Source organism: Dermacentor silvarum, chromosome 9, assembly GCF_013339745.2.
Source record: "Dermacentor silvarum isolate Dsil-2018 chromosome 9, BIME_Dsil_1.4, whole genome shotgun sequence".
In the NCBI taxonomy this organism is placed as follows: Eukaryota; Metazoa; Arthropoda; class Arachnida; order Ixodida; family Ixodidae; genus Dermacentor; species Dermacentor silvarum.
The window spans coordinates 69,089,313-69,108,242 of NC_051162.1; the positions used below are offsets into that span (position 1 = coordinate 69,089,313).

At 45.4% G+C, this 18,930-nt stretch overlaps 2 protein-coding genes across 8 annotated transcripts in view; both read left to right on the forward strand.

Annotated features, from left to right (window-relative positions):
- The window catches only part of LOC119465301 (uncharacterized), a 28,543-nt gene extending 27,646 nt beyond the window's left edge, over positions 1–897 (forward strand). For both annotated transcript variants that reach the window (XM_049655684.1, XM_049655685.1), the window contains one exon: positions 643–897. In XM_049655684.1, the coding sequence (XP_049511641.1) occupies positions 643–661 (19 nt within the window). In that variant the 3' untranslated portion in view covers positions 662–897. The remainder of the gene's footprint in view (positions 1–642) is intronic.
- An 11,430-nt stretch (positions 898–12,327) lies between these two features.
- The window catches only part of LOC119465303 (bromodomain-containing protein 4A-like), a 50,397-nt gene continuing 43,794 nt past the window's right edge, over positions 12,328–18,930 (forward strand). For 4 of the 6 annotated variants that reach the window (XM_049655694.1, XM_049655695.1, XM_049655693.1 and 1 more), the window contains exon 1: positions 12,328–12,598. The gene's annotated coding sequence lies outside the window, so the exon portion shown is untranslated. The remainder of the gene's footprint in view (positions 12,599–18,930) is intronic. The other 2 variants (XM_049655691.1, XM_049655692.1) reach the window with 1 other exon arrangement.

Consider the following 18,930-nt stretch of genomic DNA (forward strand, 5'->3'; position numbering starts at 1 on the left):
TTTTGGTATACTACGGGGAAAGAGGGGGTCATTCTTGGGGTGAAGTTTAGGCGCAGCCTAACGGATAGTCTGCAAATTGGGCTGGAAATTAGGTCCTAAGTCTGGGATACTGTATAATACCGTTATGTTTTTATTTGCATGAAGTCCTCAAAATAGAATTTCTTTGCCTTTAAGGAACTTGTTGTCATGTTTTAGACAAAACTTCTACGTTATAACGTATACTAAGCTATGACATAGTGAGAAAGACTTTGACTACCCTTTGCAAGCTATAGTTTCTTTTCAATAGATTTTTTCGCTTTTATAAGAAAAGGGACAGTGCCTGTGCACGCATTGTGCTTTTCTTCATTTCACAATGGTTTCTCTCACCGGCCCGGTGCAGTTAGTTAACTTCGTTAAAGCTATACCTATTGGACATGGTTATATTACTCATAACCCACTGGTCACAATAGTAGTATTCACTGAATGCATCAAACAAATAAAAGTGTATAGTTAAGGTAATGACCGTATCGTATAAAGTAAAATTATTTGCAGTTTGACGCAAATAATTTATATTTAGTGTGTTTTCTCCTTCGCGAATAGGAAACGAAGATATTATTTTGCCGCCTACCTTGCCTTTATATTAAAAACAACTTTTATTTACAGATCGGGGAATGCTGCGTGAGCTTCTGGGGCGACGCATAAACATTGCTCGTGGAGATTGACCATCGTCACCTTGTAGCCAATGTGTACAGCTACGTACGCCTCTCTAATATATGCTCAAACTTTGGCATATCACTAAAAATTCATGCTTTAATAAATGCATATGTGCCTTTTTAGAGGTGTTTTTACAAAATCTTGCCAGATAAATATACCTCCACACGAAGAAAGGGGTATAATAAAATACTTTCGTTTTCGAGACTGCTGGGTCTCTCACCTCACCTAATTTTTTACGATTCAAATCCTCACTATGGATGCGTGTGATATATTATTGCGATAGCAATTATGTGGACACTTCAACCGGATTTCTGCCGTCGGCGTCGCCGTCGCGTCGCCGTCGCCGTGAGGTTCCGTATAGATTCCAAGGGCGATAAAAGCGTCGCCGCGCGCCGTATGCGCGAGCGAAAGAGCGCGGGGGAGGCGCACTATCACGGAGGGCGAACTCCCCCGCGCGCTATAACGGAGAGCAAACGCACGGTGGAAAGCAAACGCGACCGTCGCCCGAAAGGCTGTCGGCGTATGCGAGGGAGGGAGGCGGGGCGGCGCTGTGCTCCGGCACCAAAGGCGTCTCTTGCCACGCAATCTCCCACGCGAAAGCAAGAAACGGGAAGAGGGGGGGGGGGGGGCAGCTTCTCCTCTGCCAACAACTTCTCCTTTGCCTGGCGGTGCCGGTCGCCCGCACCGTCTCTTATCTCCACACGGCTCTGACCTTAGTATGCGCTATGCATTAGCCGCTCAGTTTCCGTTGAAGCTATAGACCGCGCGAACCTGCGCTTGCTGCCAGCGTTTTGACAGTCGTTGGCTGCGGTCATTCAGTGTGATCTATTCATGTTTGCTTGTGCGCGCTGACATCACGATTGTTAATTCAGTTAGTAAGCCAATGTGTATCAGTTTATACAGCCCATAAAACTACTATCCCTACTCCGAATAGCTCTCTAGTAATTTGCTATCGCAATCGATGCTTCGCCTTTCGGGCGAAACTGCTACATTTTTCCGGCTACATTTTAGTCAGTTCAGTAACATTATTCTAAATCTTGCAATATTCGTAATAATACGCATTTCTAGATAAAATTTGCCTAAAAAACCCGGAGTTATTCGCATGTCGGTTCAAAGAAAAGTGCAAAAGTGAAAGAAAACTCAGAATATCTGACAGAAAATAGTCACATAAATCACGCTTTGTAGCAGAAGGCAAACGTAACGGGCGGCTGGCTCAGTCCCAGTGGCTTGGTACAATCTGAATATTTCCTAGTGTTACGAATTATACGCATTTTGCAGAACTTTGACAAATTTTGAATCGAAATATTGCAGTGCAAGAACAAAACCTATCCTAATGGCTTGCTGAATAAATTTAATATCACCTACTACTCGCAGGACATTTGAATCAATTTTGCCATTAGCTAGCACCTGGAACGTGCTGTAGAGCCTGCCACCAATGCCGAGAAAATATACAGTTCACTAGCACCAGTGCATAACAATCTCGATATCACGTCGAAAGGAATAAGCGTCGTTTTATTGCCGCCTGAAACAGGATAAGGTGATTTCGGAAAACTACATCTTTACTGTCCCTTGCAGAAACTAGCGGTCCTTCTATCAGCCCGCGTAAGAAACTCTGGAAAAGCCATTAGGAAAATAAGCATGTGTCTGACTGGCTAGGGTGGAAATCAGAGGACTTCTTTCGTTTATCAAAGTAGCGAAACTTCTGTGTCCCCGAGAAGTATGTTTTATTGGGAGTATTTGGGGGGGGGGGGGGGTGAGAGAAAGGTGAGACAAATACTGCCTAGTACAGTTCGTGCCAGGCATCCGCAGCATAAATAATTTTTGGCGCGAGAGGAAGTCGAAATAGTTGGGGAGTTGCATGTCGATTTTATAGCAATCCAAACAGACTACCGAGCCACTGAAGATGCTTTTGAACCTGCTGCTGATGCGTTTTAGTCAATACATCAAAATGTTGGTGGCATACGAGCTATGAAGCTTGTAGACCACCAAGCTGATGACCGTGCGATTTACGTGACGACCTCTTGTGATGTTGGAGTTTTCGCCTACATGGGCCTCCAAATTACAAATTTAGAGGTACTGCCTGCCAATCTAAAATCTTTTTACACCGTAAAACAGTGCACTGAAGGGGCAGCCAGAACCACACTCAAGGCCGTGTGCTAACGAAAGTGAAGAGCGAGTGAATAAGATAAATGTGTACACCTCCAACACTTCGCAGAATTGTACTAATCCGGTCATGTTAATTCAGTACTTGACCCAAGTGACCGATGTTCAATTATACTTTGGCAGCTATCAGCACATAAACTTCATTTGATGTTATTAGCAAACTACAAATTGACTCATTACAGTTGTTAACCTGAAAGAATGCATCTGATTGCACCACCCTATGCCAGTGTGTAGAATGTGTGCAACGTTTACTTCAGTAACAAAACGCAAGTTCATCTTGTCTTTTCACGCTGTTTTTGACCTTCCTGCAAGCCGATTTTTTTAGATGCTTACTGACTGACCTGCTGGTTGTTGACACATTTAATTATCGGAAAAAATGACATACAAGGGTGATTCCCTTTACCGAAGGGTATATTGCACTTAAAATCTAACACATTGCCAAATCTCTGGAGCCCTATGAGATATTGCTATTTTCGGGGTATATATCAAAAATGATTTCTACTAATTTCGAATCTTTGGTGCACATTACAATGATACAATGATACGATTTCGCAAAAACCTTTCGACACAAGATGCAATGCTTCAATTTAAAGATCAGATATTCGACTATAAAACGCTCTACAAGGGCGATCTTGGGCCTTGATCTTAAAAAGGCTTTTGATAATGCAAACCACGCAACCATATTGGAAAACATGGAGCGATTACGACTAGGGCAACGGATGTATACCTATATCAAGAGCTTCCTATCAGATCGGAAAGCAGTCTTCTCCGTCGGAAGACTCACGTCACCCGAAATCGATATCGGGGGGGGGGGGGGGCGGCACGCCCCGAAGCTCTGTCATCTCCCCGATGCTGTTCAATCTCGTCTTGATGGGACTCCCCGAAAAAATTAATCACATAGAGTCCCTCAATCACACAATATATGCCGACGGTATTACTATCTGCGTCTGTGGTGGTAGCGACCGGATCAATAGAACAACGACTCCTGACCGCAATAAACACAGTAGAGGAACACCTCATAGGAACAGGCCTCACATGCTCTGCAGAGAAGTCTGAACTTCTCTTATACCACCCCACACTTAGGGGCAGGCCTCCCAAAGGATACGACAGCAACAAGACTCATGAGGAAATTAAGCTACACACCAAGAACGGGCGGAATATCCCAATAGTCAATCAGATCAAGGTACTGGGTCTAATAATCGAGAACAAAGGTACAGACGGGGAAACCATAAGGAAGTTAGACACAAAGGTAACGAACACCATGAGATTAATCAAACAAATTACTAACAAGCACCAGGGTATGAAGGAAGAAAGTATCATACGGCTCATACAGCCATTCATAATCACTCAGCTCACATACATAGCAGCCTTCCACAATTGGTTTGCAGCTGAAAAGACCAAAATTAACATCCTCATAAAAAGACATACAAACTAGCACTAGGGATTCCAATCAGTACGAGCACAGATCTCTTCCTAAGTTAGGACTCCACAACACATTGGACGAACTCATAGAAGCGCAACAAACATCCCAGGTGGAACGACTAACCAAAAACCAAAACAGGACGGCATATACTACGCAAGCTAGGAATGCATTACCACAATCAATACGGGGAAAAGAGGTCGATAACGAGAGAAATTCGCGACAAACTCCTAGTAACAAATATGCCCAAGAACATGCATCCAGTTTACAAGGGCAGACGCACGAGTAGAGCAGAGAAACTGATCCTAAGCTATGGCTCGGACGACAGAGCAGCCTTCGTAGACGTGGCTGAATACCCACACAAAAATAGCTACGTCGCATTAGTCGTAGATTACACCCAAAAGCCCCTTACAAGCGTGTCAGTTAATACCAAACATTCCGAGACAGCAGAGTAGGTAGCCATTGCACTAGCATTGGTCTCCACAAATGCTCAATACATAATTAGCGATTCTCAGGCGGCCATTAGAAACTATGCTAAGGGTATGATCTCTCCTGAAGCGTGGCACATCATCATAGTCAACAAAGCAAAATTCTCTGAACGCAGAGAAGAACGGCAGGCAATTGCTTTGGTTCCCAGCGCATACGACTCCAGGCATTCACGCAACCAACCCCAACGAGGTAGCACACCGCGAAGCTCGAGGTCTTACTCGCTGAACTGAGCAAGGAGTGACTTCCATTGGTTAGGGGAACGCGGAGGATTAGATCTGGAGAGAAAAAAACAGATTAACAAGATTTAGCGATATTACAAAATTATATCAAAATCAGAGGCGAATATTACCACCGCCTCACACTAAATTGAACTGAGTCCGTTGCTTGGACGCGATTACAAACAGAAACCTATGTGAGTGCCGTGCAGTTAAAGATTTTCTACCCCAAGATATATGCCAGCGATATATGCAAGGTATGCAAGTCTGCTAGAGCCACCCTTCAACACATGTTGTGGGGATGTAAAATATATTAAGAAAAAAAGGGCAGTCTCCCCGGAAAATCTACGGGCGCGGTGGTCAGCCACGCTGCTCAGCTCAGAACTCCTAGACCAACTTTGTGCCATCCAGGGAGCCATGGATGCCGTGCGGGAGCAACAGCTCCCAGTGGCCATCTAGGCGGCCCCAGGCGCGGGCCTCCCAATCGCTGGATTTAAAATAAAGTTCTGTCACTCGCTCACATTATTTGGGACACCAGCAAGGCCCCTGCCTTTTATTTATAGTTTAATCACTTGTCTTTCGGGCTCGGGCTTGTCAGCTGGGCCTCCCACTGCTCAAAAGTTGGTCCGGTGATGCGTGGTGTCGATGGATTTTGCCCAAATTCCAATACCATGTGGTAGATAGTATTGGGCGCAGAGCAGTAAGCGCACTTGTAAGTATAGCTTGTAGGTTACGTGGCGTATAGCAGGGTGCCGTGCGGGAATGTGTCGGTCTGTAGTTTGCGGTATATCACCGCCTCTTCTGTGGTCAGCTTGGTATGCAGAGGTGGGTAGGAGTCTGTAGTGGCTCAAAATGTAAGCGTATCTTTTCGGTACGCCATTATGGTGGTCTACCGGGACTGGTGAGCAGGGCCAAGCTATCGGCTCAGTTCCATGGTATCATGGACTAGGGGCGCCACCCACCTCGGACGATTTCACCGTGCGCTCATTTCTGTAAATAAAGTTTATTCCTCCTCCTCCTTCATCACTTGTCGGCTACAATTTAGGATTGACATTATCCGCCTAAAGTTAGGAATTGAAAAGTAGATTACCATATAGCAGGCAATTAACGAAATTGTTGTTAAAATTTTGTTGCTGGTAATGTCCATTTAATAATGCACACTACGAGGGAAAAACGGCAGATACCTTGCTATGAAAGTTCTTTTTTTAAGCGTTCCGCATGAAAAAATAAAGCACCTTGAATATATTGTTGAGAGCGCCGACTACAGTTTTCCTATATTTCTAGTAGATTATGTTACGCAAAAAACACTACGAATCACTTGGACTCCCCAGATCGGTCCTCTCCTACTTCTACCTCTTGATACCGGGCAACATCCGGTGAAAGTATCCCTTCGCTACAAAAAGCGCCGGCTCAATGCTCAAACGAAGCCGCACTAATCAAAAAATGACTTTCCATTCCGGCCCTGTGAAAGTGCATGTCCAGCGGAGCTGTTTGCAAACCTCCACTACAACTGCCGAGAGGTGTCTGCAATGCTTCACTGATGGTTCGGATACTTGTTTCGTGGTTGTTGTTTTTTTAAACGCATGCTGTTCGGTGTGTTGTATGGGTGATTTCAATGAATATTGTCACAAACAAAACCACAGAAGACTTCGGTCGAAGCTATAGATCTTTTATGAAGCTTTCCTGGCACCTTCGTCGTTGTCTTCTTCGTGGAGCAATCTAACACGCCTAGCATGCTGCACCAAATTGCACCGAGCGGCTGTAATTTGTGTCAAGGTCGTGGTATTACCCCCCTTCCCTAAAGCATCGTCTCGATGCGGAACATGTATGTACTGCAGATTGGCACAGTGATACCGTTAAGGAAGACGGTGAGAGAGGTGTAGAGCTTTGCGGTCAGCGAGAGTAGTACAGTTTCAACCTAGAGACGTGAACGACATCAGGCAGGCGTGGGCGTCGGGGATGGCGAGTGGGGCCTTCTCCTTCAGGAAATCACTTCGTATGTGACGTCGCGGAGTCGTTGAACGATCCTATCAGGTCCAGAGTAGCGGCGCAAAAGTTTCTCCGACCGACCACGCTGGCGGATCGGCGTCCACGCGCATCCTTTGTCACGGGTCGTTAAGTGACGTCTCGGTGATGAAGATTGTATCGGTCGGCGTCGTTGCGTTGTTGGTAGCGGATATGCATTCGTGTGAACTGCTGCGCCTCTTGGGCGCATCGAGCGAATTCGGCAGCATCAGTGACATTAGAACAGTGGGTGGGTAAAAGCATTGCGTCCAACGTTGTTACAGCTTCCCGGCCATGCGCCAAGCAAAAAGGTGCGAAGCCGGTAGTTTCTTCCACGGGAGTATTATATGCAAACGTAACATATGGGAGAACGGCGTCCCAGTTTTTGTTGTCGACGTCAACATACATGGAAATCGTATCAGCGATCATTTTCCTTAGCCTTTCTATGAGCCCATTCGTCTGGGGATGGTAAGCAGTGGCTTTGCGGTGAACTGTACCGCTGAGATGCATGATACCTTCTGTGAGCTGCACTGTAAATGCTGTGCCCCGGTCGGTTATAACAGCTGTTGGAGCACCGTGGCGGAGTACGATGCCATGTACAAATAAGGTCGCAATATCATTAGCAGAGCCTCGTGGGGGAGTTCGGGTTTCAATGTAATGTGTAAGGTAGTCTGTGGCAACCGCAATCCAACAGTTACCAGCCATTCGACTTGAGTTCGGATGGTGTCTTCGTCTTACGAGAAACACGGTAGGCACGTTGGCGCACGGGTCTTTCATTGGGATTTGTAATAATTCTGTGTGTCCTAATAGGCGGTTGGTTTACCTTCGATGTTGAAGCGAAACAGTCCGAAAAAGACTGTAAAAGGTTTTTAATGCTAGCTTCTTGTTCACCTGATCATTTAGAATTCACATAAATTTTGCTGTTGGCCGGTACGTCACAGTTAGAATCTCCGCCATTGTGTCCTACAGTTAAACAAGCAGGAGAGTCACTGACTGGCGCCAAATAGGCGATGGCAGTTCGTGGGGCAAAATGCTGGTATTCATGACTGATATTTTTCACTAAAATCTGAGCAGTCCGGGACGACAGCTGCACAATGTCACGCAAGTCCTGTCGAGCCGACAAGACTGACAGATTGCCTTCAGCGATTCCGAGATGGGGAGGATCGTCATCTGTTACCACGGTGATCAACGTACAGCCATTCGTGCAAACCAGGCTGAAGCCACCCCCGTACTGACTTATGTGCAAGCAGTGAGACTACCTGCGCAGCCCGTGAACCACCGTGGTGGTAAAGTAGCGCAGTCACCCAAAACACGTAACATCGTGGACTGTGGGTGATAGACGTCCGAATGAGTTGCATGTTCGCTGGAAAAAGTGACAAGCAACTCGCGAAGGATTACGATTGCGCCGTACTCTCGAAGAAAGTCTATGCAAGAATGACCTGTCTAGATCACTCTGCCAGTGTAATAAATGAACCGACAGATGAGGCGTCACGAATTTGAGCCCTCGCAGTGCATTTGCCTATCGGCGTAAGAACATGAACGCCGGCTGTACGGAGCTTAGGCCCTAGCCATGGTATCGTCAGCTTGCGAAGTGCAGTAGCCAGTTGTTCGCTTATAACAGAATAATTGGCACCAGTATCAACAACAGCGGTTACCGGGTGGTTGTCTGCGGAAGCGAGTATGTCGTCTGAAACAGGTTCATGGTTTGCAAAGAAAGGGGCCGAAGGTACGCAGTCATCGTTGTCGTCATCGGTATCGTCGTCGTCGGAGTGTCGCAGCGGAGGATCTTTAGAAGTGCGTTAGACAGCGGCCCCACCCCCGGAGGTCGCTGTTCTTAGTTTCCACGATTTGAGCTCGTGTGCCGGTTGCCCACGGAAGCGGAGACATAGTACAGCGACTAGGTGACGCCGATCCTCAAGGAGGTGGTGATGGTGACTGGCGCCTCTGCGGAGATGGAGATCGGGTCGTTGGCAGAGACTGTTCAAACGGTGGGAACTGCGCGTACGGCGACGGATGTTGACTGGCCAGATATTGCTGGATTTCTCTCGGGTGCTCTCCCTCACGTGGGCGACGAGCGCCGGGGTGATCGTAGACCGAGGATTTGGCGATCGCAGACCGAGGAGCGTTGCTGAAGGGCTCGCTCAATTGCTGTCGCCTCACTGACGAACTCAGCTACTGTAGCTGGAGGCCTTCGCATCAGTCCAGCAAACAGCTGCTCTTTCACTGCGCGCATCAGCAGGCGCACCTTCTTCGCCTCTGTCATGTCAGGGTCAGCACGCTTGAAAAGTCGCGACATGTCCTCTACGAACATGGCTACGCTTTCATTCGGCTTTCGAACCCTGCTCTTAAGGGCTTGCTCTGCTCGCTCTTTTCTTGCGGGACTGCTGTACGTATCACGCATCTGCCGCCGAAATTCTTGACAGGTGGTGATGGATGGCTCGTGGTTAGCGAACCATGTTCGGGCAGAGTCCTCTAGGGCGAAGTACATGTTCCTTAGCTTTTTACGTTCATCCCAATCATTAGCCTCGGCCACACGATCGAAGTCATCGAGCCAGTCTTCCACATCTTCAAAAGGCTCATCATGGAGCGGCCGCGGCCAGCGTGGCGTGTGGAGAACCAGCGACGCAGGAGGCTGTCCCGTACCGTATGTCTCCTGTGTCTGGCTTGCGGTTGTGGTCGACATCCTCGGCAGATCTTGTAGGCCGTATTCCGGAGGCAGTCTTTGAAGCCATCGGCTTTTGCGTAGGTTGTCCGCTTCCAGTTCCTGGAGGTTAGAGCACATAGACGCATACCCAGCACCTCCACCACTTTGCCATAGACAAAACCACCAAAGACTTCATTCGAAGCTATAGATCTTTTATGAAGCTGTCCTGGCACCTTCGTCGCTGTCTTCTTCGGGGAGCAATCTAACATGCCTAGCATGTTGCACCGAATTGCACCGAGCGGCTGTCATTTGTGTCAAGGTCGTGGCAATATATGCACTGTTCACTTCACTTTGCTGAGCACTTGTAGCCTGTGCATTACGAGGGGGATGAGCCATAGCATTTTCGCTTACTTAGGGGGGTATGAGCCATTGCTTATGATGAGAATTATTGTTCACAGACAGGAGACAAAAAATGCCGACCATCGACAGGCTAACAGCTTTGCTGCAAAATGCACTGAGGACGAGGCCTTCAGGACAAAAAATACCAAGGCACTGCCTGTCGTCCTTAGCAAAATTAGAGACGTAATTCCAAATATCGCGAAAAAGCAACGCCGATATGGCATGGAGCAAGGCTTTAAAAGAATAGGTGGCGAACACCGTTTGGGGGTGCCCAGGTCAAGACTACAGGAACCTACAAGGACGTAATTTGTAATTCACATCACTCAGGTGTCACAAAACCTCATGCCGTCCAGAAAAGCGACTAATCAGTTTCTTGAAGAAACCTACGGCCAAACGGCGGTCTAGAACCAAACTCCATCGGTGGGTTTGTACACGACTTGACGAAGATGTGTTTTACTATTCTGGAGTGGCAGGCACGCGTGGTAGTCGTTTGTGTAATTTGAACACCACCTTCTGTACCTGTAAAATATTTAGAATAAAGCTCCACGTCCACAGCCAGGCAGCACTGGGTGCTCGTTTCCAACTGGTAAAGTGAAAAGTTTGTCGCGTTTCAGCGCCAAATATACTTTATATCTCGAGTTCCCACCGCCACTCTAAGCTCAACTCGTACATAAATCGTCAAAAATACGAGACAAAATAGTTTTATGTTATTTTGTTGCATCAGGTTAGCATCTTAATAAATGTTGATTCCGATGTTGGGATTTTGGTTCAATTATTTCTACCGAGCAGTGCTGACATTAGACATTTCAATGGCACTGCACTGCTCCAAACGAAGAACGCGACTGCGCAAAGACGGGAAATTTTATTCCATTTAACGAAGCAATCTCGGATTTTCTATTCGTTAAGGCATATAATTATCTCTTGGCACATTCTCGCACGTAGGTGCGAAGATTTTGCGTGTACAAAGAATGTGGCACAATAAAAGAATTGCTTGGAAAGTTATTATCGCACGTAACAGTGAAGAAGCGCGGTTGAACGATTCATCCTGTGAACCACACCGTAAATTTATGCGAGTGCCTTTCTCATAGAAAAACGTTCGGTACATGTTAGTTACACTCTTGTTACAGATGAAGGCGAAAGCTTGCTGCGCATTTTGTAATACACGAACTTATACAATCTTGGGAAGACTTCTTGGACTTATTGCTAATGCATTAAGTTACACAATCAGGGCTTGACTTCTTGCAAGACTTCACGAGCCACAATGGGAAGTGCACATGTGCGACTAAGGCGCAGCAGAACGCGCTTCTTCCGCAGTGGCGTACTTGAGCGGCCGTCCACGCTCCGTGCACACTCCGTGCCGCCACCGCCACCTCGACTGTGACGCGAATGCGCAGAGTACGCTCGCCCGCTTTTCTGCGCAACACCTGGTGCGACAGCAATTACTAAATTTAGGATTAGGCAGACACTTGAGACTGCTTACGTGTGGGAATGCGAAAGCATTCTACTGTTTCTAGACCTCGGAACGTCATCAAGGCGCTCATTTTATACACTCATGACGTGCCACCACCTCTCCCCGCACCGCCACGTGCGCCGCCACGTCCGCCGCCCAATGACGCACGCACTAGTAAGCGAGATGGCTGCGACGTGACGTGTGCGATCAGGCACGCACTAGACACACCTTTGGCAAGCCAGAACCATGGATCAGCGGTGGCTTCATGAAGCGTGCACCCCGGGGACCCGAGTGATTCCCACCCAGATCAAAATGTACAAAATTTTCTATTCAATGCCATTAATTTACTTTGTTTACAGGAACCTCGCTGAGAAATGTGACGTCGATCCGTGCATCGTTTTATGTGTTTTTTTCTCTTTGCGGCGTCAGTTAATTTAAGTCACTGCCCAGTTTCGCCAAGGTAACCGCCAAGGGCACCGCTGACAAAGACAACTAAGGCTTTCGCCTTAAAAACAATCAACGTCACTAGGTGAAGGGCAAAGATGCAGTCTGTTTTCAATCGATGGATTTTTTTCATCTTGAAATAATCACATGCCAAGAATTGGATGCTCAGCACTCAAATATAGAAGCGCTAGCTATGTTTCGTTATTCAACCGTAATAGAAATCGTCAAGTCCTAGCATATCTGAACAATTAGCGGCAATCACGTCACCAGGCCGGAGCATAGACTACCTCGGTAGCACAAGAAAATTTACACTGTCTTTCCTATCGCGGTAAGTCTTCTTGACGTGCTTTTTATTTTTTAAAGAATGCACAAACAATGAACAATGAAGGTATAGGTGCCAACTGCACTGCGGTAACCGTCGCCGCGCAGTTCGCTCAGGGAATACTTTCAACACGCTCTTAAACATTTGTATCGTGTATTCACGTTCGTGGCCTGTTTTGTCATACATCGTCAACATGGATGTTTATCTGCAATGAATACCAGTGACTGCGTGGACTAACTGCCAGCAAAATATCCCGAAGACAGCAAAATGATCCCAAAGCTTCTCTTAATTATCTCACTTTCAAGGCTGGTTGGACTTTGCTCTGCTGTAGGACCAACGTGGCTTAAGGCACACGGTAAACATTCTGTTAATTGATTTTATATCTGCATGAATTTGTTTCGCGCTATTTTCGGGTGCTCAATGAATGTTTAGTGTGTTTGTGGCGTCCCATGCAGCAATACACATTACGGGTTTGTACATTTCTGCGTGATTACATTCTGGCTATGCACCTGTCATCGTGCCCGTTTGCTCTGTGTGAACTTGCTAATTGATAACCAGTGCAAAGTAACTTAAAGCGGGACACTGCCACCTTGCACTGACTTTGTTTTTAGCTTTTAGTGATATATCTTCGGGTAAAGAGAAGGGTGACCGATAGCTGTGTTTACGCTCGGTGAGCACAAAGGTAATTCAATGTCACGCCACATTCCGCGTATTCATCTAATTGAACTTTCTTAGCAGTTGCAGAAGCAATTAATAGTATATATGATGAACAGCTTACAGAAGGTGCATTCGTTAACCCCAGTGACTCGGATTCCCTAACCTCAGGTACTCGGGATAAGAGTTCGCAGACTCTGGCTTATAGAATGTGTTTAGAAAACTCTTGTTCTTGTGAAGAAGCCCCGCGCACGTTTGCAGAACAACCAGGGAATTCCAGTGCTTCCGGAAAATCTTCAAAATAATTGCGTTTATTTAGACTGATCATCACATAGGTTAACTAAGAAAGACAACATGAGGAATGGTTGTAGAATGCTAGAAAAATACATGAAATTGCAAAATATATTTGCACTGACATTTCAATAGCAACAGTCACCCCTGGAAACATGAGTAAGGACCATGTATTCATGTTAACATGACATTATCGGTCAGATGCTTTCCGAGGCTACCCTGACTAAAGGTTCTTTCGCACCCTGTCAGATCTTTCAAACACTAACCTAACTGTTGTAGTGTTCAGAGAGTAAGGCAGCAAAGACCAAAATATATTCTAAGAACTTCTACAGCAAATTGTTAACTCCAGGGAAGGTGACCCTCGTGTTGTACATCAGGGTCACCTGTGTCCTGGGACGATTATATAATAATACTCTATATAACTTTTATTTCAGCTTGTACAACTCGCTAACACATTAAGCTATACCCTAGAGCTATTATCGAATACCACGAGTACAACTGATTGCGAGATTGTAGTTCTCTTCATGCGAGATTGCGGTTCTCGTCAATGCGATTTAGATACTAATTGAAAATAATGGGTTCCCATATTATTCTATTTGAAGGCGAAACTAAACAAAATAGTTTGTTGGGGAGCTGACTACAAACGCCATTCCCATGAATCAGATTTCGAGCTTTTACTGACAATGATAGGTGCCGTTAAATCAGCTGAAGCATATAAAGAACAATATCCAAAATAGCGTATTGAAGAAAATAAACGGATCCTGCGCTCTGTGGAGATCAGTGTACGGGAAGCTCACACTTGGTCTTTTAAAGGACGGTGTTTTTGCTTAACGACCACTTCCAAGAACAGACCGCACTACCCGGTCGGCACGTTCACTGGGAACCACCTCGCTCAACATAAATATGTTGCGCGCGCTCATGAACATGCTACACATGATGACGGTACAACCACGACGGAATATACATGACGACGATTGAATGATGACAACGCAACAAAGACGATGTAATGGCAACGACGGCATACCGACAATGGCATGATAACACTGCAATCACTACGGCAGCATGAAGACGTTAGGATGACTCTGACGGCGTAAAAATGACTGCATAACGACGTTGTAATAATGACAACGGCACGAGAACGATACACTGAGGGTTCATTATGTGACGACGATGGCATGACAACCACGTGAAGATAACGCCGGGATGACAGTGGTGGGATGACGACGACGGCGTGGTGACAGAGTGATACGGATGCTAGAATGATGCCCATGATATGACGATGACGCCATGCCGACGACGTTGTGACGAAGGGAATTGCGTAGTTGTAATGACATGACGTAGTTGGCATGACAACAATAGGTTTACAATGCATAATTGATTACAGTACAATGACGACAATTATTTGAAGACAATGGTATGACGATGCGCGAATGGCAACGATAGCGCGTCGAAGATGTCATGACGACGAGGGGAATCGCTACGACAAAATGACGTCAATGAAACGATCAAGGCGGTATGTCGAAGACTGCATGGTGAGAATGCAATAGGAAAAATGACATGACGACTATTACGTGACAACGGCGCGACGACAACGAGATTGTGAAGATAGGTGACCGCATCATCCGAAGGGATGCCTAGTCCTCGTTTCAAGATGATGGACCGGATCGTAGTAGGGAAGAATTGTACATTAGTTCTTGCCTATATCTTACCTAGACAGCGTTGAGTACGATAATTTTTGTGTGCTTCGCCTGGAGATAAAATTAGTGAGCCTGCAGATACCTGTACAGGTATTTGAGGCACTAAGTATGAACGTCATCTTCCGAGAAAATTGACAAGATATCCAAAACAATCAACTGCAGACACGAGGAATTAGCAGTACGTTACCATTTCACTTTATTAGTATCACATGAATCAAATGCCCCTTTTGCCATTTAACGATTTCACTAAGAAAACATCCAGAATATATCGTGTCATTATGCTAATTTCATTGACACATAACATTCTCCTGATTTTCTAGTATGCCAAAAAAATAGAAACTACATTCCAAGGCCGACATAAGGTAGTTCTTGCACACACTGAGGTAATTTATGTATAAGCACAGCGTAGTAAGTACGAATGCAAAAATATTATTCTGGTTATTTTAGTAGTAGGTGAATGTTGTTCAAATAAAATCCTTTTACGAATATCCCTGGAATGCATTTAGATGCTGGATGCATTAGTCGCATTGCATAGCCACACTAAACGTACAAAAACTGATAGGATGCTTACGAATTTTAAGAAAACCCTTTCAATAATATTTTAACTAAAAACAACGATTACAATTAGCATATTTTAATGAAGCGTACAAGCATGCAAGCGCTTACACGTTCAAATATATTGGTGTTACTTCATGGACTGGTAAAAAAGGCATGCTCACATTAAATGTATAGCCAACAAGGCGTTGAGAAAATTGGGTTTTCATAAACTAAACTTGCGAAATGCAACTAAAGAATGTAAATTAACGGCATACTGATCACTAATAAGGCCCCTACTTCAGTGTTCGTCGGTGGTGTCGTCACCACATCATTCCAAAGAAATAGACATGCTTTAGTCTATTCAGAAAAAAGCCATTACATTTATATACAATCCTTATGACCACTAGTTCTCACTGATATCACATGCTAATAAGCTGCTACTAAAACCATTGGCCCAAAGACGTACTTGGGATCGTGTTGTTCGGCTACATAAAATTTCTCACTGGAAAACCTATGTCAATGCACCTATTGTTCTCACTAATCCTTCTTTTCAGCCCTCCAAAAGAAGTCATCGTCCTAAAATTGTTCGTTTGAATTCATCGATTGATTTTGTAGGTTTTCTATTTTATACATAAAATTAAGATTTCAAATGGCCTTGAGGGGTCCTTGCGTGAGTTATTGAGTGATAAATGCGCCAACCAATTGCCTAATTATGTTCATTATTCAACTAGCTCTTCCTGACATTGCGTTTTCAATATTGTTTGTTTTCTTTTTCGCAACTAAAATGCACTCTTCAATTGATTGAAATATACATGTACTCACTTCTGAAAAATATAGCTATGCAAGATGCCAGAATATGTAAATAATATTAAAAAAGACTATGTAAAACGAATGTTTAGGCATTAGATGTTGTATTCGCTAGACATAAATACTTCCAATCACGAGCTTGCCGAATTGCTTGGGGATCAGAAGATCATGCATCTTCCATAACTATGCAGTTTACCAAGTGTGTAATAGCGTCATTGTTGTTTAAACTACTAATACCTTCCGAAATGTTCGAGTGCTCGCTAGTATTGTAAACTTACATTGGGGTAACCAGGTGCCCAGGGAAGCGCCAGGCGAGCCACTGCAACTGACCCTGGTGCCGACTACAAAGAGATTTCCCTCTGACAGTTCATTATATATCTGTAGTACATGTCACATAACCCATCTTGGGAAAGTCGCAGAGCTGGTAATAGTATAATTGTTACCTGCCTCTAAAAAAGCATCAAGCATATGATGCATGCAGCTAGAAGTGTAGCTATGACCTTAGCCCAAGCGCGCCGCATCAGAGTCACGTTGCGCCCCCTGGAGAACCAGAGGGGCCAATCAGAGAACGTGGTAGCCCGATTGTCTCGGCGGCTAGCCAAAGCCCATGGATCTTCTAAAAGCATCGAAAGACTTACATCTCGGCGCCGAGCTACGCGATCTTAAGATTAGGAAGCCTGCATGCAACTCTTGTTTCAGGGTGGTAACCACCGTTTTAAAGGTACTTGCCGCCTCCAGTTAATTTGAGAGTGAAACTCCTTAAGTTATGCGATGTCGGCTACGAAATCGTAAAAGACCAGCCAGACACGCCGTGTTGCCTGAAATCGTTGGTAAAGCGAAAGTAATTATTCTTTAAAGGAAGTTCGGCCTCAGCCACCAACAACTTATAACATATGTGAATGCAGTACAGATACGTTTGCCTCTATTTTAACGGCTAGTAAGCACAGTCCTTTTCGGCGTATACTTTGAAAAACACCCTTTATATTACGTACAATGGACGGCAATGATAGGGGCAAATGCACTTCACATTCTTGATGTGAGATAATGTTACAGAGAGCATGCCTCCATGCTGCTTTATATGGTTCGCGCGACATTCTATTGAAACAAAACATTGATGTGGTAAAAGAAATGGCAACATATATATTGAAGGTGTATGCAAGTTTCCTGCATGAAATACTTTAAAATTAATTTAAATTAATTTAATAAATCACGTACCAACGTGGGCACGTGTGAGAGCGTGACAAAAAGTGCAGGAATGCGCGGCGACTAGCGGCGAGATGATGGCCCAAAATCGTGGCTCGTCAAATTTGGTACTAAACAGCGATCAGAAATGTGTTGTTGTCACCACCCTAAAATGACGCTTGAATGTAAGATCCCCATAGAATATAATTTAGCGCGCCTCTTTGTTGTGCCAGGACCAGCTGATAGACAAAAGCAACGCCTCCTAGATAGCACAAGGCCTGTGCACTTCAATTTATAACGTCATCCTACCTTTCCCTACGGCCATAGAATCTAATGGGGACGCTCCAGCACAAACCGAGGGGAATTTGACGTCACCGCTTTCGTCACGCCAGGCTTGACAGTGGAAATTTTCGGTCCAAATAGCATGACGTCATCAAACAGAATGCACAGGCCTGCTATCTAGGACGCGTTGAGAAAAAGCGGCTTGCGCACATCGCATTTCATTATCAACCGGCGCGAGCGTCTGCACCCAGACATGCCCTTTGATTGTACGTCTAGGTGGAAACTGGGCTTTTTAGGAGGTCGTAAATTTTGTTGCAGTTCACCTTCAAGCACCATCTGGTTCACGCGACGCGACAGCACCTGTACATTCACCTACGCACGAAAGCAAAGCCAAGGCTTGACCGGGCCAGTGGCAGAACATCCACATTACTGAAGGCGGAACCGGTGCGTGCCAGTCATGCATGAATGGTAGCAACATCTAGTGGTGTCACGGGGAATCAGGTCTTGCGTCACGGGACCTGACTCTTTTCTCTTTTGAATGTGCCTGCCCGCGGTATCGCGTGCACTTTTAACATTGGAAGCACATTCTAGTACGCTGGTGAGGTTTGTGATTTCGTCGGGTTCGTCAACGCTGGCAACGCGAGACGGGGTAATGAGCTAAGAAGAGATGACCCTTTAAAACCCCTTTAAAGTTATTCAACGCAAATACTACCAGACCCAGTAGCCCGGGTGCGCGGTCGCCACCAAGATATGTTATGAATCTCGTCTTGTATTTGGGCGCGTTTCTTAGAGGAAGTCCTGTTATTTTGTTCGTCACGCTTTAAAGCATAATGAAATATCCCCACGCTATGCAAGGTCCACCATGGCAACTAAGGCACGCATTCTTCACTGTAATATGCATCGAATTTCTTTTTCTTGTGTGCCATATTGCCTTTCTCTTAGCGCACATTATTTCCCTCAGTAAGCGGCGATCTGAGCAATTTTTAAGCGAATGTGATAATCGGCATCCTTCACCCGCTTTATTGCGAATAGCACTTGGCATTGTGAGACCCATTTTCTTTCCTGCTATCAACCGTCTCTAATTGTGTTGATTCCCATATGGGAGATAGCTCACTCTAAATACGCGGGCCGACCTGCAAGGTAGTGGAGTCGAAAATCTGTTAAATTTATCACGTGCGGGGTGTAATGAAAGCCATGTCCCACTAGTCCCTATAGCACAGAATCAAGACGCTTTAGC